The following is a 26,289-nucleotide window of genomic DNA, read 5'->3' on the forward strand; positions in this document are numbered from 1 at the left end:
TCCAGGCATCAGAGTGAAGTATACAATACATGGGTGATGAATCACTTACACAAGGTTTGTGGGAAGGATGTTAAGCCCAAGGGCAAGTCTTCCTGACCTTCCTGCTCTCGTCCCCCTGTTGGATCAGTCGCCAGACAGGGACATTAGCAGTTTAACTTCAACTGAATAATAAGCCCCATCCCGCTTAGTATGATCCCGCTTAGTATGATGATGACTCTGACTCTGGGTCAGGCTTTGCTGATGAGAAGCGTGACTTAGTGAATAGAGCATGGGCCTGGGAATCAGAAGGACCTGGGTTCTAATCCTTTCTCTGCCATCTGTCTGCTTTGTGACTTTGGGCAAGTCGTTTAAGTTATCTGGGCCTCAGTTCCCTCATCTGTAAAATGGGGGTTAAGAGTGTGAGCACCAGGTGGGGCGCGGACCATGTCCAACCTGATTACTTTGTATCTACCCCAGCACTTAGAGCAGAGCCTGGCACAAAGTAAGAGCTTACCAAGTACCATAATTGTCTAATTCCCACCTGTATATTCTCTCTCAGTGCTTTGCACAGTGCTCTGAACACAGTAAACACTTAATAAATACTATTACTACTACTATTATATTTTTAATGTGCCACTTCAGGAAGTTGGAAGAATCCTGGAACAGGAGCAACCGAACCAAGGTGAGGTTAATGGTTCCCATCAGGGCTGATCTCAGAGGGAGAAACAGAAGCCCAGAACTAGTCTGTAAGCCCTTTGGGGGCAGTGAACATGTCTACCAATTCCGTTATATTGTACTCTCCCAAGCATTTAGTACAGTGCTTTGCACACAGTCATGCACAAAGTGCTCAATAAATATAATTGATTGATTAATTGATTGACTGATTGATTGATTGATTGAACTGATCCACACCTCCTAAGGGTGGGTTAGAAGCCAAGCACCCTGCCTAATAGCATAGTCCCCTTTAAAGCAGGAAATAACCGAAAAACGGATTGAAAACAAGCGGAAAGTTGAAGAAGAGTTCTTTCTCCTCTCAACTGTCCTTATCTTCTTCCTAGCAACAGATCTCCACCCGAGGAATGGAGTTAAGCACCTTGTTCAACTGTGCTTCTCCGGATCTCCCGCTTAACCCTAGAAACAGGGCTTGACTGGAAAAATGACTATATCCAGAATCCTTTTTGCAGAATTAGGAGTCCCAGAAACTTGCATCTAACCCAGCGCTTAGAACAGTGCTTGGCACAAGTGCTTTATAAGTACCATTATTATTATTATTACTATTATCATCGAGAGGTGCAGGCCAAGTGTCAGTGACCCAATCTGCCAACCGATTCAGCCTTTTTTATGATATTCCTTAGATGCTTACTACATGTCAAGCACTGTTCTAAGCCCTGGAGTAGATGCAAGTGAATTAGATTGGACAGAGTCCCTGACCCAGTTGGGGCTCACAGTCTAAGTAGGAGGGAGAACGGGAGGACTGAGGCACAGAAAAGTTAAGCGACTTGCCCAAGGTCACACAGCACAGAACTGCGATTAGAACCCAGATCCTCTGACCCCCAGGACCGTGCTCTTTCCAGTAGGCCATGCTGCTTCTCAGCAAAGCAAGTTGTCTTTGGCTGCAGCTGTCTAGAATCACGGAAAATTTGGAACTGGGTCAGAGGAAGATATTCGAGAGGCTGCAAGGATGCTGCAGAGATCGGATGAGCTGCCTCGGGGGCACAGTGTGGTCTACAGCCGGCTGGCCGTCTCCTTGAGAATGGAGCCGTGGAGACAGAGGTGACACAGTGGATGAATCTGGGTTACTGGGCTGACTTCAGGCTGGATGAAAAGGCAAATTTGATCGCTTGTGCCCAGGGAAGAGATCATGAGAGAAAACAAGGTTAGCCTAGGACAGACAACTGGCCCTTGAGGATGAGGGAAATGAATTTCCAAAACCCATTGAGGGAATCAAAAGACCCAGTCTCAGGCAACTCAAGATGAACTGTCCCAGGCCATAAATTTAAAGAGACTGGTGACTTTCCCTCCGGGGTGAATGGCAAGAATGAGCTTTTTTGACTTCTGTTTCTTCTTTAGACTATAAAGTCTTAAGTTGACCTTTTCCATCTTTGATGAGGATGACGATATTTGTTCAGCACTTACCATCTGTCAGGCACTGTACCAAGTGCTGGGGTGGATACAGGCAAGTCGGTTTGGACACAGTCCCTGTCCCATGTGTCCTACGGTCCCACTCCTCATTTTATAGATGAGAGAACTGAGGCCCAGAGAAGTGAAGTGACTTGCCCAAGGTCAGACAGCAGACAAGTGGCAGAGCTGGGATTAGAACCCAGGCCCATTCTCTATCCACTACACCATGCTGTATCTCAAAGATAGACCCTATCTTTGCAAAGATTGGGAAGCAGCATGGCCTATTGGCAAGAAGACAGACCCGAGAGTCAGAGGACCTGGGTTCTAATTCTGGCTCCACCACTTGTCTGCTGTGTGACCTTAGGCAAGTCACTTCAGTTCTCTGTGCCTCTGTTCCCTCATCTGTAAAATGATTCAATGCCTGTTCTCCCTCTTACTTACATCGTGAGCCCTGTGTGGGACTACGTCTGACCTGATTACCTTGTATCTTTTCCGGCATTTAGAATAGTGCCTGACACACGGTAAGGGTTTTGTTCCCCTCTGGACTGTAGACTCAATTTGGGCAGGCAACATGTCTGCTAATTCTGTGTACTGTAATAATAATAATAATTTTGGTTATCTTGTTATCTGTCAGCTTAGTACAGAACCTGGTACATAGTAGACACTTAACAAATTCCATAAAATAGGTGTTGTTTTTTTTTATTTTGGAGTCCGGGGGGGACTTCGGGCAGCTGCAGCATCAGTGCCACTTTGTCTGCCAGTTACCTTCTCTCTCTGTGACCACCTACGTTCACTGAGGCAGCAGGTCAAGAGGTTTGGCCGGAGAAGAAACGTGACTCAGTGGCTCAGTGGAAAGAGCATGGGTTTGGGAGTTAGAGTCATGGGTTCTAATCCTGGCTCCGCGACTTATCGGCTGTGTGACTTTGGGCAAGTCACTTAACTTCTCTGGGCCTCAGTTATCTCATCTGTAAAATGGGGATTAAGATCGTGAGCCTCACGTGGGACAACCTGATCACCCTATATCCCCCCCCAGCACTTAGAACAGTGCTTTGCACATAGTAAGCACTTAACAAATACCATCATTATTATTATTATTATTCGGCTGCTCCCTCAAGACAGTAGTAACCGACTTTAAGATACAGAGATGTCAGAGAACCATTTCTTCTCCTGAAGGAAATCTGCATCGGAGTGAGCGGTAAATACGCTATATGCCTCAGGAGCTGATCTGGCCTGGTTCCAAGGAACAAGGATGCATTTGCTGCTTACTCTGAGACACGAGGGTCAGTTGAGACACCCTTGGCCCCCTCCTTCCTCAGAAGCCTCCCAGCACAAAGAGCTCTCATCTCAGACACAAGTGCAAACACGGTTCAGAAAGTATATCCTTCCTCAGATGGAGCCTCCTGCTGTTTATTTACCAGAAACACCCTGATCTGTCCCTATTACAACCCCACTCTTCTCCTGCTGATTCTCTCTCATACTCTTTGTTCCTCCCAGTTGCCTCTTGAGGGCAAATCTCTGCTCCCAGCCTTCCTTTTGCATTCCTCCCCCCTCCGTTTCAATCCACCATCAGACTTCCCAATCTACCTTTCAAGAAACGCTCTGGGCATGTTACTCCCCTCCTCAAAAATCTCCAGTGGCTACCAATCAACCTATGCATCAGGCAAAAACTCCTCACCCTCAGCTTCAAGGCTGTCCATCACCTCGCCCCCTCCTACCTCACCTCCCTTCTCTCCTTCTACAGCCCAGCCCGCACCCTCCTCTCCTCTGCCGCTAATCTCCTCACTGGGCCTCGTTCTCACCTGTCCCACCGTCGACCCCCAGCCCACATCATCCCCCTGGCCTGGAATGCCCTCCCTCTGCACATCTGCCAAGCTAGCTCTCTTCCTCCCTTCAAATCCCTACTGAGAGCTCACCTCCTCCAGGAGGCCTTCCCAGACTGAGCCTCCTCCTTCCTCTCCCCCTCCTCCCCCTCCCTATCCCCCCAGCCTTACCTCCTTCCCCTCCCCACAGCACCTGTATATATGTATATATGTTTGTACATATTTATTACTCTATTTTATTTGTACATATTTATTCTATTTATTTGGTTTATATGTTTTGTTATGTTGTCTGTCTCCCCCTTCTAGACTGTGAGCCCGCTGTTGGGTAGGGACCGTCTCTATATGTTGCAAACTTGTACTTCCCAAGCGCTTAGTACAGTGCTCTGCACACAGTAAGCGCTCAATAAATATGACTGAATGAATGAATGAATGAATGAATCCACCATCAGACTTCCCAATCTACCTTTCAAGGTGCTGAAAATGTTACCTCCTCCTCCTCCAGGGGGCATTCCCTGATTACACCACCAGCAGTGTGGCCTAGTGGAAAGAGCACAGGTCCGGGAGTCACAAGTCCTGGGTTCTAATCCTGCCTCCGCCACTTGTCTGCTGCATGACCTTGGTCAGGTCATTTAACTTCTCCGAGCCTCGGTTTCCTTATCTGTAAAATGGGGATTAAGATTGTGAGCCACATGTGGGTCGGGGACAGTGTCCAATCCAATTATCTTGTATCTACCCCAGCGCTTAGTACAGTGCTTAGCACATAGTAAGCACTTAAATACCGTAATTATTATTATTATTCACCACAAAACCACTTTAGCACCCATGTGTCTATTCTCTTTATTGCTTATTTCCTCGATTACTTTTGTTTCTATCATTGGTACCCAGGCTATTTGGCTCTTCTCCTTCCAACTAGATTGTAAGCTCCTCGAGGATAGGATCCTAGGCCGGACCGCGGTGTGGTCCCAGGCACCCATTGCCCAGGGCTCTGCTCTCGGTCTGCCCAGTCGGGGCCTGTGCTGGAGAGGAAGAGGAGGAAGACTGGAGATAGGACCCTGGCAGGTGGGATTAACTTCCCAGCCCGAGACGCCCAGAGCGGGACAGTGACATCGTAGCAATATTTATTCCTGTACAAACCATTACAAAACAACCTCTGGGTGGGCGGGACCAGTTCATCCCGGCACCTCCCGTCCAGGCCTGGCCCCGGCTTGCCCTCCACCATGGGAGTGTGCAGTGAGTTTCTGAGGGCCTCGGCCTGCCCCTGGTACCCTGCTTCTCCAGGTGCCAAACCAGGCCCCGGGGCTTCCTTCCCCTTTCTTCGCTTTGGGTCCTGGGATTCTCCCTTCTTCAACAGAGTGAGGCCAGGCTGGAGAGCGGAGCTTGCGAAAGCCAATCTCCGCCTCTGGCAGGGAAAGCCGAGGCCCAGAGGTAAAGTGACTGTCTAAGGCGGGGAAAGCAGATGTCCTCACTCCCACAACCCTGAGGGAGGGTGGGTGGTGGGAGCCCTCTGGGCCTGAAAATCAGGGTCCCTGGGGCTGTCAAGAAAGGTGCTCTCTAAAGTGCCAAATGGGACTCCCCACCCAGCCAATATCCCGGTCCTGGGGGCAACCCCAATGCCAGACCCTACCCTCAGCCCGGCCCCCTGCTTACCAGGAACTTGACTGAGGCTTGGGGCCTGGGCCAACCACTAGAAGCAAGTTCCATTTGGAGGAGGACACGGGCCTGGAGGGGACGGGGCAGGAGAAAGCGATTGAGGAGGGGACGGGAGCTGGGTGCCGGACGTGCTATGAGGGGACGTTGGGATCGTTTGACTCCTGCGGTGACCTGGTCTTGGCAGTGGGAGAAGGGCCAGTAGGGGCCTCTCCTGGCTGCCAGTCCCCAACAATGCCCCCCTGTTGGGATGTGCAATGGGAGGATGGGTGGGTTTGGGAGGAAGGACTAGGATTTGGGAACCTGTCCTAGCCCAGTCCCAGGAATGTGGGACTTCCAAAAACGTTGGGGCCCAATTACTTCCACTTGTAGGAGGCTTAGGCCCTGTGGGTTTCTGGGACTTGTAGCCTTTCCACAAATGCCCAGAGACAGGCCTGTCCAGAAGTTACATGTCCTTCTTGACCCAGTGACCTTCGATGGGGTCGGGGAGAGGGGAATGGACCTTTCTCTTGGCCTGAGGAGTGCTCGGGGGGAGCTTTTCAGGAGGAACCCGTCTGTCCCTTTCTGAGCTAAGGGCAAAGATCGGCCCTAAGGTCCCACTCCATCAGCCTTTCTCCCTCGGTTCTGGGCTTGTGTGGGGAGGGGAGGGAATGGTGTGGGTGGTGTGGGAGAGGGGAACTGAAGCTTTGGAAAGGCCACCCCTCTGGGGAGGAAGCCTGGAGCAAAGGGGCAGGATCAGTTCCTCTGAGCTAGAGCCGGATGGTGCTCTTGCTGGGGAAGCAGGTCTAGAAGCAAATGGGGCAGCCGGGGCCCTGGGAAATAGAGAAATTGGGGCACACTTGGCTCAGGCAGCTTCTCTGCTGGAGTCGCTCCTTGCCCTGCCCCACTCCCTTGGGGTAGGGGTGAGAGCCTGGGACTGAGGGGGTAGGTGCCCCGGGTCTGTCAGGGTACAGGGAGCCCATGGCCCCGTGTCAGCTACATTCTTGGGGGCTTTGGCTTCCCTTGGGATGGAGGGCAGGGATGAGGTCTGGGGGACAAAGTGAACGTCCAGGTGGGGAATTTCCAAGCCTTTAAAAGAGGCTGAGATACCTGCTCAGGACCTAGCTGATAGCAGGGGAATTTATGTCAGTACTCTTGATAGGCAGGTGGGTCACAGACACCAGGACATGGCCCCAGGACCACGATGATTGTCTGGCACAAGACCCCCAGGACCCCAATGATTGGCTGGGACAAGGCCCCAGGGCCCCGATGGTGGGCTGAGATCTGGCCCCTGGGCCCCATTGTTTGGCTGGGTCATGACCCTGGGCCCCCAATGATTAGCTGGGACTGACCCCAAGGTCCCGATGACTGGCTGGGACTTGACCCCCAGGGCCCCGATGATTGACCGGGACATACCCCCAGGGTCCCGATAATTGGCTGGGCCACGCTCTATGTCCAGGAGGGGTGGGAGAACGTGATGTTATAGAGTTGAGCCCAGGAGGAGAAGACCTTCTTCTCGGTGATGAAGCGGTGGTGGTTTCCCTTGCGGCTGCGCTCGTTCTGGATGTAAGTGACACACTCGTCCGGTCCCTTGGGTTCATAGTAGTGATAGGGCATCCGGTGGGGCTGGGGCCGCCGGCTGTGGGGGCGGAGAGGGTGATGAAGCCACAAGAAACCGGAGAGCCGGAGAGGGGAGCGGAGGAACCGGCAGGGGTGGGAATGGCTATGGCAGCGGCGGCGGCGGCACAGCCAACCCCAGGGCAGGTAAGGCAGCCATGGCCTAAGAGAAATCAGGCTGCGGCCCAATCAGAGTTCGGACCAAGAGAGCCCACTCCTCTGGGCTCCGGCCACACCACGCAGTGTCTGTGGGATGCAGGGGCCCGGCGGGAGGGATGAGGAATGTGCTTACTGCTAAAGAACTTTCTCGGGGAGGTTGGGAATCACTGACTGAGGCTACATGGAATCTAGGAAAACCACCTCACACAGGGCTCAGAGCGGGGAAGGAGGACAGGCTGGGGCATGGGGTTGGGCAGACCTCTCACCTGCAGTAGTTTGGCGGCACCATCCCATAGACGTGCACCCGGTCACAGAGCTCCACTGCAATCACCATAGTGAACCAGCCGGTGCTCAGCCAGGAGTGGGACTTCTCCCTGAGCGGCGACGGTGGGGGAGACAGGGGGCAGAAGGAGAGAAGGAGGGGAAGGGAAGGGATGGGTGGGGAAAAAACCCAATATGCCTCTGGCCTCTGTAGTTCAAAGCACCTCTCTTCTCGAGGTCCCCAGCCCCAAGACCCCAGAGGTTCATCCACGGGAGCCGGGTATGTTGGGAACGGATCCTGTCATGGAACGGTATGTGGACTAGTGCATGCTGGAAGCAGAGTGAGAAGAAGAGCTGGGCACAGGCATCCAAGGGAGCAGTGTAGGCTGGGAATACGTCCTGCCATGGATGGTGTGCAGACCAGGACACGCTGGGAGCAGGAATGGGAGCAAGGGCTGGGCACAGCTGAAAACAGACCCTGTCACGGATGGTGTGAGGACCAGGGCTTGCTGGGAGGAGAAGTGGGAGTGAGGGGTGGACACAGGGAGCCAAGGTAAAGAGGACTGAGGAAGGAAGGAAGAAGGTTTGAGAGGCAGTTACCTGTCTCGGCCCGTTTCACCCCGAAAGAGGTCGTCAAACTGCTTCATCCGGGCGGGCGAGACGACGTAGGCAGTCATATTGGGGAAGGAGAGGCTGACGCGCTGGATGATGCGCAACAGGATGCCGTTGGGCTTCTGCATCTTGCTCGGGGGCCCCCAGAAGATGAACACCGTATCCGGGGTCTTGTTGACAAACTCCTGGGGCCTCTTGAGGACTCGGTAGACGCTGGAGTGGGCCACCACGCGAAAGGTGGTCTTGTTGCCCACGTCGGCGTCGAAGCTGGTGGTGGGCGCGTCATTCATGCGGATGGTGCACTCTGCCCGCTCGATCTCGGGCCCCAGCTTGCTGCCCAGGAGGTGGCTGGAGCTGGTGATGACCACACACTGGTGGCAACGGGTGGTCAGGGTCTAGGGGAGGGGAAGGCAGGCCTTTAATGTCCAACAGCCATCACCGACAACATGCTAGCAGCCCCGGCCAGAGCCCTGGGAGAGTCAGAGGGCGAGCGCAAATGCCCAGGATCTTCTGTCCTTCCCCAGGATCCCAAACACTTTGGAAGAGAGGGAATTTCTTCAGAGACCCAGACTCCAGGGCGGCCAAGAGCCAGACTCTAGGGTGGCAGAGACCCAGCCCCCGAAACAACAGAGACCCAAACTCCGGGGTGGCAGAGACCCAGACCCCAGGGTATTAAATATCCAGTCTCTGGGGTGACAGAGACCCAACTCCCAGGGCAAAAGAGAGCCAGGCCCTGGGGCAACGGAGACCCAGCTCCCATTCAATCAGCCATGGCTACCAATCAATCTGCGCATCAGGCAGAAACTCCTCACTCTCGGCTTCAAGGCTGTCCATCACCTCGCCCCCTCCTACCTCACCTCCCTTCTCTCCTTCTACAGCCCACCCCGTATCCGCCGCTCCTCTGCCACTAATCTCCTCACCGTGCCTCGTTCTCGCCTGTCCCACCATCGACCCCCGGCCCACGTCATCCCCCGGGCCTGGAATGCCCTCCCTCTGCCCATCCGCCAAGCTAGCTCTCTTCCTCCCTTCAAGGCCCTACTGAGAGCTCACCTCCTCCAGGAGGCCTTCCCACACTGAGCCCCTTCCTGTCTCTCCCCCTTGTTCCCCTCTCCATCCCCATCATTTTACCTCCTTCTCTTCCTCACAGCACCTGTATATATGTATATATGTTTGTACATATTTATTACTCTATTTATTTACTTATTTATTTTACTTGTACATATCTATTCTATTGATTTTATTTTCTAAGTATGTTTGGTTTTGTTCTCTGTCTCCCCCGTTTAGACTGTGAGCCCACTGTTGGGTAGGGACTGTCTCTATATGTTGCCAACTTGTACTTCCCAAGTGCTTAATACAGTGCTCTGCACACAGTAAGCGCTCAATAAATATGATTGATTGATTGATTGATTGAGCGCTTACTATGTGCAGAGTACTGTACTAAGCACTTGGGAGAGTGCAACACAACAGAGTTGGTAGACATGTTCCCTTCTCTCAACAAGCCTACAGTCTAGAGGGAACAGAGACCCAGCCCCTGGGAGCAACAGAGACCCAACCCCCAGGGGCAACTGGGATGCAGACCCTGAGGGGACAGAGACCCAGATTCTGGGGCAACAGAGACCCCCGGGAAGATGGGAAAGTGACTCAAAATAATAATAATAATGGTATTTGTTAAGCGCTTACTATGTGCAAAGCACTGTTCTAAGCACTGGGGGGATACAAGGTGATCAGGTTGTCCCACGTGGGGCTCACAGCCTTAATCCCCATTTTACAGATGAGGTAACTGAGGCCCAGCAGAGTGAAGTGACTTGCCCAAAGTCACACAGCTGACAATTGGCGGAGCCAGGATTTGAACCCATGACCTCTGACTCCAAAGCCCGCGCTCTTTCCACTGAGCCACGGGACTGTCTCACACACCACATCAGAAGCAGACCTGGTCCCCAGCCTCCGACTCCATGCTCTCTTCCCTTGGGTGGGGGCCGGGGCAGTGAGGGGGGACTGCCAGCCCAGCTCCTTTGAGTTCTAAATCAAAGGTTCCTGGACTTCATGTAATGAACTACAGAAATGGGGCAGCAGATCACTCAGGGCTAACTCCAGGCCACAGCAAGTCCCGGCTCTCAGCAGACAATTTATTTCCCTGGCTGGGGCCTTGGTAACTTGGGTTGGCCCAAAATGCTTATAGGGTGAGACCTACCAGAGGCCAGCTTCCCGAACCACGACACCACTCCGTACCACTGAGGGGGTCGGGAGTCACGTGTCTACCAACTCTGTTAAGCTGGACTCTCCCAAGCACCTGGTACAGTGCTCTGCACACAGTAAGGTGTTAATAAATACCAAGGACGATGACGACGATGATGATGATGATGATGAGCAGCCCCATACAGGCCGGCCAGCTGGTTATGTATCTCAGTGGTGTCTAGCAGGTGGCAGGGGAGCCCCACTCTAGCCACTCCCCTGGCTCACCACCCCAGTCCTGCCCCGCCCCGTCCTACCTTGTTCCCGGACACCGGGACGTAGCTTTCGGCGACTCCCCATTTCTTGAGGTTGGTGGGACGCTGGAATCGGGCCCGCAGGGCGGTGTAATGGAAGACCTCGTTGCCGCTGTTGGAGCTGTAGAGGATGAGGAGCATGATGAGGGCAAAGAGGAGAACCCAAATCACCGAGCGCTGGGTCTGGGGAGAGGAGGGGAGAGAGAGCGGTGAGAGGCCGGAGGGTGTGACCAACTCAAGCCAGGGTCCTCTTAGTCCTCCCATCTCCAAACCTTTTTTGGAGCGGGTCTTTTTCTTTCTCACCCTACCCAAAGAGAAAGGCAATGAAGTGGGCAGCCTCCCCTGGGACAGATGAGGAAACTGTCTGCCTTATAGATCGTACAGGGACCAAGTGAGCTGAGCCGGAGGCGCCAACCAAGAGAAGCATCTCCTCTCGATGTGATCCAAGACAGCTGGTGGGAGTCAGACCTCTTGCCGGGTGGGGTGGGGTGGGGGGGATGAGCCACGATCCTTCATGGGTGCTCCAAGCATCAATTTCTCCAGCTGGACAAGGTGGGGGCAATACTGGCTACTAAGCTCCAATAGGTAAAGTGGTGAATTCATACTTCTCAGGCTCTAAGGACATCTCCCTATTCCGTGCCTTCCTCCTCTAGCCTTCCCCCTCATGCCAGGCCTGAAATAGGCCCCAGGGGTCTTGGCTACCCATGTTCTGCCTCCTGTAACCTGTCCTGGCTTTCCTAACAATTTTCAGAGCCTCTGGGTCAGCTCAGATGACCCCTGCCAAGAATCTGTGGAGGTTGGGGGGACTCAGAAATGGGGAGCTGGGGCCGAGTACTAACAGCAGTAATAGCGTTTATTAAGCACTTACCGTGTGCAGCGAACTGTACAAAGCACTGGGAAAGAGTATGCAAGAAAGGAGGACTTGGGGTATGGGAAACTCAGTGGTTCCCAGAAGCCACTGTCATGTGCATAGAGCATCTGTGTCTCCAAAATTTCCCCGGACTGGCCATGTGCACCACTCCGTGGTCCCACATACAGCCAACAGGATCCGGAATAAAGGCTCTGAACTAAAAGGGGTGGCATTTTAGGGCATTCTGGGAAAATGCTCCCCAAGCCATGGGGCTGAGTCTAGTCCCACCAATAACTAAAAAAATTCCCTCATTCAACACACCGTCTCTACAGAGAGCTTATTTTCGAGGTTCTGGCCTGGTTTTCTGTTTATGTGTTTCTGTCTTTTGCATTTTGTAGGCCTTTGTCCAGTCTCACCCAGGACACTGGGAGCCGACTGAGGGCAGGGACCAATCCCGTCTTTTATTTGCTGTGTGCCTCTTCCACCCCTTATCCCCCTAGAGCCTAGCCCACAGAGGATGCACAGGACTGACCAGGAGAGATCCTGGGGAGGGACAGGAGTGTAACTGGAGCAGGGAAAGGGAGGAGTAATACCCCCAGCTGCAAGAAGCAACATGGCCTAGGGGAAGTCCGAGGACCTGAGTTTTATTCCCAGCTCTGCCAAATGTCTGCTGTGTGATCTTGGGCATGTCACTTGGCTTCTCTGGGCCTCCGTTCTCCTGTTCTCCCTCCTACTTAGACTGTGAGCCCCATACGGGACAGGGACTGTGTCCAATCTAATTAACTTGCATCTGCCCCAGTGCTTAGAATAGTGTTTAACATATAGCGAGTTTTTAACAAATACCCTACAAAAAGAAACTAGGCTGTTGCAGAGAGACAGTCGCCAGAAGGTGACTACTTAATTCCTGGTCCGCCTAGGGTGAGCAGAACCCGGTGAGAATGTCCCCTTCTTTCATTCATTCATTCAACAGTAATTATTGGGCATTTGGTGTGTAAAGCATGGTGGCTCTGAGAAATCGGGTCTACTCCAGGGCAGGGAAACTCAAGGGGGATAAACTGGACCTGCTCATGGTGGGGGAGGAGGGGGGTGGGCTCCTCACCCTGGGCCACACCTTGCTTTGGCCCCCTCCCACCAAACTGGGCCCCAATGGTGATCCTGCTACTGATCACTCTTCTGCTGACAGAGATGGAAAGAGATTAAAAGTCCTCATTTCCTCTTCTCCCACTCTCTTCTGCGTCACCCTTGCACTTTAATTTGCTCCTCTAATTCACCCTTCCCTCAGCCCTACAACATTTATGTACATATCTATAATTTATTTATTTATATTAATGTCCGTTTCCCCCCTCTAGACTGTAAGCTTGTTTTGGGCAGGTAACGTACCTTCCAACGCTGTTATATTGTACTTTCCCAAGTGCTAAGTACAGTGCACAGTAAGCGCTCAATAAATTGATTGATTGATTGACAAAAGACAGAAAGATGGAGAGACAGAAAGGCAGAGAGAAGAAGAGAAGAGCAGCATGGTATAGTGTATAGAGCACAGGTGGGTGTCAGAAGGTCCTGGGTTCTAAACCCGGCTCCATCACTTGCCTGCTGTGTGATCTCAGGCAAGTCACTTCACTTCTCTGTGCCTCAGTTACCCCATCTGTAAAACGGGGGTTAAGACTGTGAGCCCCACAGTGGGACAAGAGACTGTGTCCAACCTGATTAACTTGCAACTACCCCAACGCTTAGTACAGTGCCTGCCACATAGTAAAAGCTTAATAAAAACCATTAAAAAAGAGAGATACAAAAATGGACAGGGTCAGGGCTGAAGACAGATGCAGAGAGGGAGAGTCCCATCCTTCTCCTGGCTTTTCTATCACTATAGACAGCACCGCAATCCTTCGTCTCACAAGCCTGTAACGTTGGCATTATCCTCAGCTCATCTCTCCTGTTTCATCCACACATTCAACCTGTCAGTTCCACCTTCACAACGTATCGAGAATCTGCCCCTTCCTCTCCACCCAAACTGCTACTACGCCGATCCAAACACTTATTATATTTCACCTTAACTACTGCATCACTCTCCTTGCCGATCCCCCTGCCTCCTATCTCCCCCCCCTCCAGTCCATAATTCACTCCGCCTCCCAGATCATTTTTCTAGAAAAACCGTTCAGTCCATAATCTTCCCACTCCTCAGATATCTCCAATGGTTACACATCCACCTCCGCATCAAACAGTTATTCACTGCCGTCGACTTTAAGCCACTCAATCAGCTCTACTACAACCCAGGTGGTACACTCCGCTCCTCCAACACCAACCTACTCACTGTCCCTCCATCTCGTCTATCTCACCGCCGACCCCTCGCCCACGTCCTCTCTCAGGCCTGGAACTCCCTTCCCCAGTGCTCTGCACATAGTAAGCGCTTAATAAATGCCATTATTATTATTATTATTATTATCTGACAGTCCGTCATCCTCCCCACCTTCAAAACCCTCCTAAATCACATCTCCCCCAAGACACCTCTCCATATTAAGCCTTTTATTTCCCCTCCTGTTCTACCCAGTGCATCGCTTGTACAGTTGGCTGTGTACTACCTAAGCACTTTGATACTCACCCCAGGCTCATGACACTTGTGTACATACCCTATACTCTATTTCCCCTACCTGCAATTTATTTTAGTGTCTGTCTCCCACTACAGACTGTAAGCTCCTAAGGATCGAGACTGACAACTCTATTGCATTGTAACTTTCCCAAGTGCTTAGTACCGTACTCTGCACACAGTAAGCGCTCAATAAATATCACCGATTGATTGATTGAGAGGTGGACGGAAGCAGGGAGAGAGCCAGAGTGAACAAACGGGAAGCTGGTGGCTAGGGAAAGAGCAGAGGAGAGCCGGGATGGATCTTACCGTGTCGCTACTCATGTCTCTCCGGAAGTCTTAGGATGGCGTTGACCTCATCCACATCACCTGGGGGTGGGGTCAGTCCTGCAATCCCAGCAGAAAGGAATTGAATCCCCTACCCTCCTGAAACCCAAGGTGGGAAGGATCCAGGTGGAAGGTGTCCCAGAGGGGCTGTGAGAGCCCTAGACAAAGTTGTCCCCACCCCTCCCACCAGGATCACCAAGCTTCCCAACTCTCCCACCCTCTCACCACACTTTGAGCTTCAAAGGAAGACAAGGATGGGTAGGAGAGGCTGCCCAACCTGGGAGAGGGCTGCCCCCCACCCCCAGAACCCACTCTATCTGATGGACTCAGAGCAGAGGTCACAGCGAGGACACAGGATTCTTGGAATGGGAGACATGGAGGGAGGTGGCCCATAGGTTGTCGTTGTGGACGCTGGATTTTTCAGAAACCAAGATATAAGCAGAGAAGCAGTGTATAGAGCAGGGCCTTGGGAGTCAGAAGGCCTTAGATTGTGAGCCTGCTGTTGGGGAGGGACCGTCTCTATACGTTGCCAACTTGTACTTCCCAAGCGCTTAGTAAAGTGCTCTGCACACAGTAAGTGCTCAATAAACATGATTGAATGAATGAATGACCTAGGCTCAAATCCTGGCTCTGCCATTTGTCTGATGTGTGACCTTGGGCAAGTCACTTTACTCCTCCGAGCCTCAGTTACCTCATCTGTAAAATAGGGATTAAGATTGTGAGCTCCACATGGAACAGGGACTCACTTTGTATCCACCCCAGTGCTTAGTACAGTGCCTGGCACCTAGTTAGCATTTAACAAACACCACAGTTACTATTACTGTTATCACCCCAGTGCTCATTGTGGGCAGGGAACATGTTTGCTGACTCTGTGGCCCTGTACTCTTCCGAGTGCTTAGTACAGTGCTCTGCACACAGTAGGCACTCAATAAATACCACTGATTGATTGGCACGCCCCTCCAGCATCCCATAGACCCTATGTGCCTGGCACACAATAAGCGCTCAACAAGTACCGTAATCATAATTATTATTCTTACCTACGAGTGGGGTGATGATGGGAAATCCACTCAAACAGATCCTTACTAAGGAGTCGTAACCCTCAGGATAGGCATCTTAACCAAATAGCTTCTGATCATTTTTCTAAGAGACAAGCGGCTAAGGAGATTTCTCCTGGAATCCAATTAGAAGTAGGGAGGAGAGGAACAAGGCCTCAGCAGAGGTTGTAGGGAGGAGCGTGCCAGCAGCTCTGGTGCAGCCCTGAGTCTGCCCTCATCTTGGGACTCTGGGACTCTAATGCCTGACATACATTTCCCACCAGCTAAGTGCTCACTGAGGGGCAAGATTTCTAAGGGTAGGGGAGACCTGCAGTCTGGTCTGGCATTCAGGACCCTGCCCAAGGCAGCTTTAAGGTAGCTTTCCTCCCCTTTTTAGACTGTGAGCCCACTGTTGGGTAGGGACTGTCTCTGTATGTTGCCAACTTGTACTTCCCAAGCGCTTAGTACAGTGCTTTGCACACAGTAAGCGCTCAATAAATACAATTGATTGATTGATTGATTGAAGATGGGAGGCAGGACCTCCTCGGTTCAATCCAGTATCCCCACCAGGTGTGGTACTCTCTGATCCTCTTACGCTCTCTCTGGGCCTCAGTTTCCCACCTTGCCTTCTAGAAGCTGAGCCCCACCTTCTGGAAGGCATGGTTGTGGGGGAGGACTGAGGCCTGTGGTTCGTTGCTGAGCCCCAGGAGCACTGGGCCAAAGAGTGGGCCCCAAGGGACAGAGTTCTGGAGCTGGGCCAGGGCCTCGCCAAAGCCAGTGAGCTTGGGGCCCTTCTTTAGCCCAATACCCAATCAAGTTGACCTGACTTCCAGCGAGTCCCAGAGGACGCACACGGCCTTCCGACTTCACGGATAGAACATCATGGACGAAGGAGACAGGAGACCGGGGTCTGGCCCCAGTTTTGTGGTTGACTTGCTAAGTGACCTTGAGCAAATCCCTTCACCCTCTCTGCATCTGTTTCCTCTCCCCCACCTAAAAACAGGGAGAGAAACACTTGCCTCTCCTTACCTCAGAGGGATGTTGTGAGGATGAAATGAGATCACTGATGTGAAAGCACTTTGGGAAAATAAAAGCGCTCGACAGATGCGGGATGTTGCCGCTCTTATTGTCATTCTGTGGAGGCCCAGTGTGCATTGTGCATGCACGCACTGACCATTACATAGTGGCCAACTCCCTTCCCCCAGCTTGGGACACAACCAATAAGTGGCTGAAGGGATCCAAAGTGAGAGGCTAAGACAATTCCGCCTTGGCTCAAGCCCAGTCCATCTTTCTCCACAGCCCAGCCCAGGCCAAAGCAGCGCTCCAGCTTGGCCCCACAGTGAGGGGCCTTTTGGGAACACCAACCCTGCCCATGCCAGACCTGAAGAAGTCACAGCCCTGTGGAGGGTGGGTGGGGGGGAGGGTTCATCACAGCCCACCCCGGCCTAGCGGGCAGGAGCTAACAAACCAAGGTGCCAGCCCTGGTCACGCATGGGGTCTCTTGCCTCTAGGAAGTCAATGTCCCTGCCGCGAATCGGGGACAGCAGGCAAAGCTGACCCCTTCCTCCTCCAGCTGGGGCTCCTGCGCCCTGCCCTGGCCTGATCCAAACCAGGGAACTTAAAGCAACACCCGCATTCATTCATTCAATCATATTTATTGAGCGCTTACTGTGTGCAGAGCACTGTACTAAGAGCTTGGGAAGTACAAGTTGGCAACATATAGAGACGGTCCCTACCCAACAGTGGGCTCACAGTCTAGAAGGGGGAGACAGAGAACAAAACAAGACATATTAACAAAATAAAATAAATATGTACAAATAAAATAAATAAATACAGTAATAAATACATACAAACATATACACATATATACAGGTGCTGTGGGGAGGGAAAGTAGGTAAGGCAGGGGGGATGGGTTGAGTTTAGATATAGTCCCTGCCCCTCATGGAGTTCACAATCTCCATCACTGTTTTACAGGTAAATCCTTGAGGACCAGAGAAGTGAAGTAACTTACTCAAGGTCACACAATTCACCCAAAGTAGAGCTGAGATTAGAACTCAGGTCCTCCTGACTCTCAGGCCTAAGTTCTATCCCCTACACCGTGCTGCTTCCTTCAGAGACAGCTGGCCTCTGGACTGGTATGAGAGGGAATCAGAGGTGTGGGGGAGCTAACTGCAGGAGTGAGCTTCAGGAGAGGAGAGGGCAGAAAAATCCTTACCACGATCAACAATGGATGCAGAAAGAGGGACATCGACTTCCTAGAGGCAAGAGACCCCGTGCGTGATCAGGGCTGGCACCTTGGTTTGGTAGCTCCTGCCTGCTAGGCCGGGGTGGGCTGTGATGAACCCTCCCCCCCCCCGCCCCCCACCCACCAGAGGGATGTGACTTCTTCAGGTCTGGCATGGGCAGGATTGGTGTCCCCAAAAGGCCCCTCTCTGTGGGGACGAGCTGAGCTGGAGCGCTGCTTTGGCCTGGGCTGGGCTGTGGAGAGAGATGGACTGGGCTTCCCCGCAGGGAAGAAGGCACAGGCGAGGGAGAGGAGTGGGGGATAGGAACCTTTAATGAGTTGGGGGGCGAGGCACATGTACTGCCCCCTCCTCACTGGGAGGATTTGGGAAGATGAGTCATGAAGGCAGGGAGAAGTGAAGGAGGAGCTCAGGGAGAGACACACACATTCCTGACACCCAACACATCCCTCCGCCTCCCTCCCATCTCCTCCCTCTGCATGTGGGCGGCTGCTGGTTCCCCGTTCTCCCCCCGCGGGAACACGCAGCCCACTCACCCACCCAAGCAGGACGTCAGGAGGGGCCCAGGGAGGAACTCAAAGATGTCAGCTCCGCCCTCCACTAGCCCCAGGGAAACTGAGGCAGGCCCCGGGAGATCCGACCTAGGGCCAAGACCCGGCCTGGGGCGGGGCGAGGGATGACCGACAAGCAGATCCTCTGTTTTAGCTCCCTCCTCAGCCCTCCCTGTCCCCTCAACAACTTCTTCCCTTCCCGGTGCAAGCCTGGAGAGAGCGGTCCAAACTGAGCCCAATCGCCCCATCCTTGGCACCGGGCAGGTCAGGGGGCAAAAGTTAAAGAGCCAGGGATGCGGGAGCCCCGTCAGTAGTGCGGCCTAAGTGGAGGCTCTTGCGAGTGCTGGCCTGAAGCCCCGCCACCCTGGCCTGCCCCCTCGGGAAATACAGCCTGGCCTGGGAGTCAGGAGGACCTGGGTTCTAATTCCGGCTCTGCCACCTGTCTGCTATGTGACCCTGGCAAGTCACCTCACTTTTCTGGGCCTCAGTTACCTCATCCGGAAAATGGGGATTAAGACAGTGAGCCCCATGTGGGATGGGGACTGTGTCCAAACTGATGAGCTTGGATCTACCCCGGGGCTTACAACAGCGCTTGACAAATAGTAAGAGCTTAACAAATACGATTATTATTATTATTGAGTACTGCCAGACCCCTGGACTGGGCAGGTTTATCTCCTTCCCCTCTGGGAGGGACTACAGTTCTGTCTCCCTACCACTGCCCAAGGAGGGGACTCTCCCCAGCCCACTTAGATCAATCAATCGTATTTACTGAGCGCTTACTGTGTGCAGAGCACTGTACTAAGCGCTTGGGAAGTACAAGTTGGCAACATATAGAGACAGTCCCTACCCAACAGTGGGGACCCCCTCCCCTCAGGGCCATCTCCCTCCCCCTTTTCTCCACCCTGTCTGGGCCTCCAAGGGGCAGGGATCCCACTACCCCTATTTGGGGACACAAAAGATGCCCTGGGCACCTCTCAGGACCCAGGGTCAGGGAGCGGGTGGGGATTGGGGGATTGGGGAGGGGGAGAGGTAAACGAAGAGGGAAAGGGGGTGGGGAAAGGAGAGGGGAAGGGGAAGTCCCTGGTTCAGCTGTCCCAGCCCCTGGCTGAGCCGGGGGTGAGGGGGGAATTACTGAAGGCAAAATCTCAAAAATCCTCAAAAATCTCCAGTGGCTACCAATCAATCTGCGCATCACCCTGGGCTTCCAGGGCTTCCAGGCTGTCCATCCCCTCGCCCCCTCCTACCTCACCTCCCTTCTCTCCTTCTACAGCCCAGTCCGCACCCTCCGCTCCTCCACCGCTGATCTCCTCACGGTACCTCGCTCTCGTCTGTCCCGCCATCGACCCCCGGCCCACGTCATCCCCTGGGCCTGGAATGCCCTCCCTCTGCCCATCCGTCAAACTAGCTCTCTTCCTCCCTTCAAGGCCCTGCTGAGAGCTCACCTCCTCCAGGAGGCCTTCCCAGACTGAGCCCCTTCCTTCCTCTCCACCTCGTCCCCCTCTCCATCCCCCCCATCTTACCTCCTTCCCTTCCCCACAGCACCTGTATATATGTATATATGTTTGTACATATTTATTACTCTATTTATTTATTTTACTTGTACATATCTACTGTATATATTTTATTTTGTTAGTATGTTTGGTTTTGTTCTCTGTCTCCCCCTTTTAGGCTGTGAGCCCACTGTTGGGTAGGGACTGTCTCTATATGTTGCCAATTTGTACTTCCCAAGCGCTTAGTACAGTGCTCTGCACATAGTAAGCACTCAATAAATACGATTGATGATGATGATGATGATGACGGCTCTTAGCAGTTGGGAGCAGAGCCCGGGCTGGGGGTTGGGGGCCGAGGAAGCCCACCTCCTAAGTGGCTTAGTGGAAAGAGCCCGGGCTTGGGAGTCGGAGGACGTGGGTTCTGATCCCAACTCCGCCACTTGTCTGCCGTGTGACCTTGGGCAAGACTCTTGACTTCTCTGGGCCTCAGTGACCTCATCTGTAAAATGGGGATGAAGACTGTAAGCCCCACGGGGGGCAACCTGATCACCTCGTATCTCCCCCGGGCGCTTGGAGCAGTGCTTGGCACATAATAAGCCCCTAACAAATACCCTCCTTATCATTAGGGGGCAGCGTGGCTCAGTGGAAAAGAGCCCGGGCTTTGGAGTCAGAGGTTATGGGTTCAAATCCCGACTCTGCCAATTGTCAGCTGTGTGACTGTGGGAATATCACTTAACTTCTCATCCGCAAAATGGGGATGAAGCCTGTGAGCCCCCCGTGGGCCAACCTGATCACCTTGTAGCCTCCCCAGCGCTGAGGACAGTGCTTTGCACACAGTAAGCGCTTAATACGTGCCACGGTCATTATTGTTATTGTTATTATTATCATTTCCACCCTGCTGGGGGTTGATCCGGACAACACCCCGGTTGGTCCCTCGGGGCCGGTCCTAGCCCCGGTCCGGGGAACATGTGGGTGCGGGCTGGGGCGTGGGGTGGGGTGGGGGGGCTAATCAATCAATCAATCAATCGTATTTATTGAGCGCTTACTGTGTGCACAGCACTGTACTAAGCGCTTGGGAAGTCCAAGTTGGCAACATATAGAGACAGTCCCTACCCAACAGTGGGCTCACAGTCTAAAAGGGGGAGACAGAGAACAAAACCAAACATACTAACAAGATAAAATAAATAGAATAGATATGTACAAGTAAAATAAATAAATAAATATATGTGCAAACATATCTACATATATACAGGTGCTGTGGGGATGGAGAGGGGGACGAGGGGGAGAGGAAGGAAGGGGCTCAGTCTGGGAAGGCCTCCTGGAGGAGGTGAGCTCTCAGCAGGCCCCAGGAGTCCGGCGCCCGGGGGAGGGGGTCCCTGGTCCCCCAAATGGGGGGCAGCCGCCCCCTGGACCCTCGCGGCCCCTAAATCCACCCAGCAACGGCCTCCCCCCCGCCCAGACCCCCTCTTGGGCCCCCTCCTGCCCAGCCGCCCCCCGGGCCCCGGCCTGGCCTTACCTGGCCCGGGGGGGGAGCCCGGCCGGCGGGGAGGGACCCCCGGACCCCCCGGACCCCCAGCAGGCCCCGCCCGATGGGGTCCAAGCGCCCGCCGGCGCCCGGAGGGAGGTGATGGGCGGGAGATGCGCGGGGGATGGGCGGGAGATGCGCGGGAGATGCTGGGCGGGAGGGAGGGAGGCAGGGAGGGAGGACCGCCCCGCCCTAAGCGCTGTGGCCTAGAGGGGAAAGCAGGGAGGTAGAGGACCCGACTTCCTTCAGCCTGGCTTTAGGCCCAGACTGATCCCCTTTTTTCCTCTCCTCCTCCTCCCTACCTCCTTCCCCTCCCCACAGCACCTGTATATATATATCTATATATCTCTCTATATATCTATATAGAGAGATATATAGAGATATAGATATATATATATATATATGTATATATATATCTCTATATCTCTCTATATATCTCTCTATATAGATATATCTATAGAGATATATAGATATATATACATATATATGTCTATATATCTATAGATATATAGATATATCTATAGATATATAGACATATATATAGATGAGATATATATAGATATATATAGATGATATATATATATCATCATCATCAATCGTATTTATTGAGCGCTTACTGTGTGCAGAGCACTGTACTAAGCGCTTGGGAAGTACAAACTGGCAACATATAGAGACAGTCCCTGCCCAACAGTGGGCTCACAGTCTAAAAGGGGGAGACAGAGAACAAAGCCAAACATACTAACAAAATAAAATCAATAGAATAGATATGTACAAGTAAAATAGAGTAATAAATCTGTACAAACATATATACATATATACAGGTGCTGTGGGGAAGGGAAGGAGGTAAGATGGGGGGATGGAGAGGGGGACGAGGGGGAGAGGAGGGAAGGGGCTCAGTGTGGGAAGGCCTCCTGGAGGAGGTGAGCTCTCAGGAGGGCCTTGAAGGGAGGAAGAGAGCTAGCTTGGCGGATGGGCAGAGGGAGGGCATTCCAGGCCTGGGGGAGGACGTGGGCCGGGGGTCGACGGCGGGACAGGCGAGAACGAGGCACAGTGAGGAGGTTAGCGGCAGAGGAGCAGAGGGTGCAGGCTCGGCTGGAGAAGGAGAGAAGGGAGGTGAGGTAGGAGGGGGCAAGGTGATGTGATGGAGAGCCTTGAAGCCCAGGGTGAGGAGTTTCTGCCTGATGTATATATATATATATATATATATATATATATATATATATATATATATATATATATATATATATATATATATATAAAATCATAATGATGGCATTTAATAAGCCCACTGTTGGGTAGGGACCGTCTCTATAGCAATCAATCAATCGTATTTATTGAGCGCTTACTGTGTGCAGAGCACTGGACTAAGCGCTTGGGAAGTCCAAGTTGGCAACATATAGAGACGGTCCCTACCCAACAGTGGGCTCACGGTCTAGAAGGGGGAGACAGACAACAAAACCAAACGTCTTAACAAAATAAAATAAATAGAATAAATATGTGCAAGTAAAATAAATAAATAGAGGAATAAATATGTACAAACATATATACATATATACAGGTGCTGTGGGGAAGGGAAGGCGGTAAGGCGGCGGGATGGAGAGGGGGATGAGGGGGAGAGGAAGGTGTTGCCAGCCTGTACTTCCCAAGCGCTTAGTACAGTGCTCTGCACACAGTAAGTGCTCAGTAAATACGATTGAATGAATGGATGAATGAATAAGCGCCTACTATGTGCAAAGCACTGTTCTAAGCGCTGGGGAAGTACAAGTTGGCAACATATAGAGACGGTCCCTACCCTACAGTGGGCTCACGGTCTAGAAGGGGGAGACAGACAACATAACCAAACATCTTAACAAAATAAAATAAATAGAATTGATAATGTGCAAGTAAAATAAATAGAGGAATAAATATGTACAAACATATATACATATATACAGGTGCTGTGGGGAAGGGAAGGAGGTAAGACGGTGGGATGGAGAGGGGGACGAGGGGGAGAGGAAGGTGTTGCCAGCCTATACTTCCCAAGCGCTTAGTTCAGTGCTCTGCACACAGTAAGCGCTCAATAAATATGACTGAATGAATGAACGAATAAGCACCTACTATGTGCAAAGCACTGTTCTAAGCGCTGGGGAGGTTACAAGGTGATCAGGTGGTCCCATGGGGGGCCTCACAGTCTTCATCCCCATTTTACAGATGAGGGAACTGAGGCCTAGGGAAGGGACTTGCCCAAAGTCACACAGCTGACAATCGGTGGAGCCAGGATAATAATAATAATAATGATAATAATAATAATACTGGCATTTATTAAGCACTTACTATGTACAAAGCACTGTTCTAAGCACTGGGGAGGTTACAAGGTGATCAGGTGGTCCCACGGGGGGCTCATAGTCTTAATCCCCTTTTTACAGATGAGGGAACTGAGGCCCAGAGAAGTGAAATGACAATTGGCAGAGCCAGGATAGTAATAATAATAATAATGATAATAATAATAATAATAATAATACTGGCATTTATTAAGCACTTACTATGTGCAAAGCACTGTTCTAAGCGCTGGGGAGGTTACAAGGTGATCAGGTGGTCCCACGTGGGGCTCATAGTCTTAATCCCCTTTTTACAGATGAGGTAACTGAGGCCCAGAGAAGTGAAATGACTTGCCCAAAGTCACACAGCTGACAAGTGGCAGAGCTGGGATTTGAACCCATGACCTCTCACTCCAAGGCCCATGCTCTTTCCACTGAGCCACACTGCTTTACTCTATTTATTTTACTTGTACATATTTACTATTTATTTTGTTAATGATGTGCATATAGCTTTAATTCTATTTAATTCTATTTAATTCTTTAATTCTAGAGAAGCAGCATGGTGCAGTGGAAAGAGTCCGGGCTTGGAAGTCAGAGGTCTTGGGTTCCAATCCCAGCTCCGCCACTTGTCAGCTGTGTGACTCTGGGCAAGTCACTTCACTTCTCTGGGCCTCAGTTACCTCATCTTTAAAATGAGGATTAAGACTGTGAGCCCCACGTGGGACAACCTGATCACCTTATATCCTCCGCAGCGCTTAGAACAGTGCTTTGCACATAGTAAGTGCTTAAAAAATGCCAGTATTATTATTATTATTTGTTCTGACTATTTTGACACCTGTCTACATGTTTTGTTTTGTTCTCTGTCTCCCCCTTCTAGACTCTGAGCCCATTGCTGGGTAGGGACCGTCTCTATGTGTTGCCGACTTGTACTTCCCAAGCGCTTAGTACAGTGCTCTGCACACAGTCAGCGCTCAATAAATACGATTGAATGAATGAATGAACAGCCCCAGCTGGGGAGTCAGAGGTCGTGGGTTCCAATCCCGCCTCTGCCCCTTGTTAGCTGGGTGACTTGGGGCAAGTCACTTCACTTCTCAGTGACCTCATCTGGAAAAGGGGGGTGAAGACCGGGAGCTGCGCGTGGGACAACCTGGTTATTTTGTATCTACCCCAGCGTTTAGAACTGTGTTTGACACATGGTAAGCGCTTAACAAGTACCATTATTATTCATCCATTCATTCAATCGGATTTATTGAGCATTTTCTGGGTGCAGAGCACTGTACTAAGCGCTTGGGAAGTACAATTCGGCACCAAATAGAGACAATCGCTACCCAACAACGGGCTCTCGGTCTAGAAGGAGTTCTAATCCCAACACCACCACATACTTATTATTGTTATTCTACATACATATTATTATTATTATTATTAATAATAATGGTGTTTATTAAGTGCTTACTATATACCAAGCACTGTTCTAAACGATGAATTAAATAGACACTAATGAGGTTGGACACAGTCCCTGTCCCACATGAGGCTCACACGCTTAATCCCCATTTTATAGGTGAGGTAACTGAGGAACAGAGTAGTCAAGTGACTTGCCCTAGGTCACAGAGCAGACAAGTAGTGGAGTCAGGATTAGAACCCATGATTTCTGACTCGGAAGCCTGTGCTCTTGCCACTAGGACTTCATTCATTCATTCATTCAGTCGTATTTATTGAGCGCTTACTGTGTGCAGAACACTGTACTAAGCGCTTGGGAAGTACAAGTTGGCAACCTATAGAGATGGTCCCTACCCAGCAATGGGCTCACAGTCTAGAAGGGGGAGACAGACAGGACTTGCTGTGTGACCTCAGAATCCAGCTGGGATTCTGGCCGTCCCATCCCTGTGACTCAATTTCCCCCCTCTTCTCAACTGGGAAGATTGATGTCCCTCCCTGACCCTGCTTCCTAGGGCGGTAAAGGAAGGGTGGGGAGGCTCCACCTTTTAAGTAGGGGGACCGAGAGGGTGGAGGCTGAAGACGGCTGAGGGTGTCAGGACTCACGGGAATGGACGTTCAGGACAGCCCCCCTCTCCCCCCACCTCAAGGCTGGACTTATAATTACTTCTACTCATAATAAATAATAATTATGGTATTTGTTAAGCACTTACTATGTGCCAGGCACTGTACTAAGTGCTGGTGTGAATACCAGCAAATCGGGTTGGATACATTCCCTGTCCCACGTGGGGCTCACAGTTTCCATCCCCATTTTACAGATAAGGTAACCAAGTTCACACAGCAGATAAGTGGTGGAGTGGAATTAGAACCCACGACCTTATATTGAGTGCTTACTATATGCAGAGCACTGTACTAAGCACTTGGGAGAGTACAGTACAACAGAGTTAGAGAAATGAGGGCTGAGTCAGGGAAGACCTCTTGGAGGATATGTGCTTTTAAAAGGGCTTTGAAGGTGGGCAGAGTGATCCTCTGTCATATATCAAAGGGGGAGGGAGTTCCAGGCCAGAGGGAGGAAGTGGGCAAGGGGTCGGCAGAGAGACAGGTGAGATCAAGGTACAGTGAGTAGGGATTTTTTTGGCATTTATTAAGCGCTTACTATATGCAAAGCACTGTTCTAAGCGCTGGGGAGGTTACAAGGTGATCAGGTTGTCCCACGAGGGGCTCAGAGTCTTAATCCCCATTTTACAGATGAGGGAACTGAGGCACAGAGAAGTGA

The 26,289-nt window shown here is 51.7% G+C and overlaps 1 protein-coding gene across 5 annotated transcripts in view; it reads right to left on the bottom strand.

Annotated features, from left to right (window-relative positions):
• Positions 1–4,795: 4,795 nt before the first annotated feature.
• ST6GALNAC6 (ST6 N-acetylgalactosaminide alpha-2,6-sialyltransferase 6) overlaps positions 4,796–26,289 on the bottom strand; it is a 35,869-nt gene continuing 14,375 nt past the window's right edge. For 3 of the 5 annotated variants that reach the window (XM_038744690.1, XM_038744692.1, XM_038744693.1), the window contains exons 2-6: positions 14,422–14,499; positions 10,685–10,864; positions 8,184–8,590; positions 7,589–7,696; positions 4,796–7,185 (exon numbers count right to left, since the gene is read on the bottom strand). In XM_038744690.1, the coding sequence (XP_038600618.1) occupies positions 6,996–7,185; positions 7,589–7,696; positions 8,184–8,590; positions 10,685–10,864; positions 14,422–14,436 (900 nt within the window). In that variant the 5' untranslated portion in view covers positions 14,437–14,499 and the 3' untranslated portion in view covers positions 4,796–6,995. Of the gene's footprint in view, positions 7,186–7,588; positions 7,697–8,183; positions 8,591–10,684; positions 10,865–14,421; positions 14,500–15,476; positions 15,499–21,273; positions 21,304–26,289 lie in introns of those variants that run through there. The other 2 variants (XM_038744691.1, XM_038744694.1) reach the window with 2 other exon arrangements.

Source organism: Tachyglossus aculeatus, chromosome 4, assembly GCF_015852505.1.
Source record: "Tachyglossus aculeatus isolate mTacAcu1 chromosome 4, mTacAcu1.pri, whole genome shotgun sequence".
Lineage (NCBI taxonomy): Eukaryota > Metazoa > Chordata > Mammalia > Monotremata > Tachyglossidae > Tachyglossus > Tachyglossus aculeatus.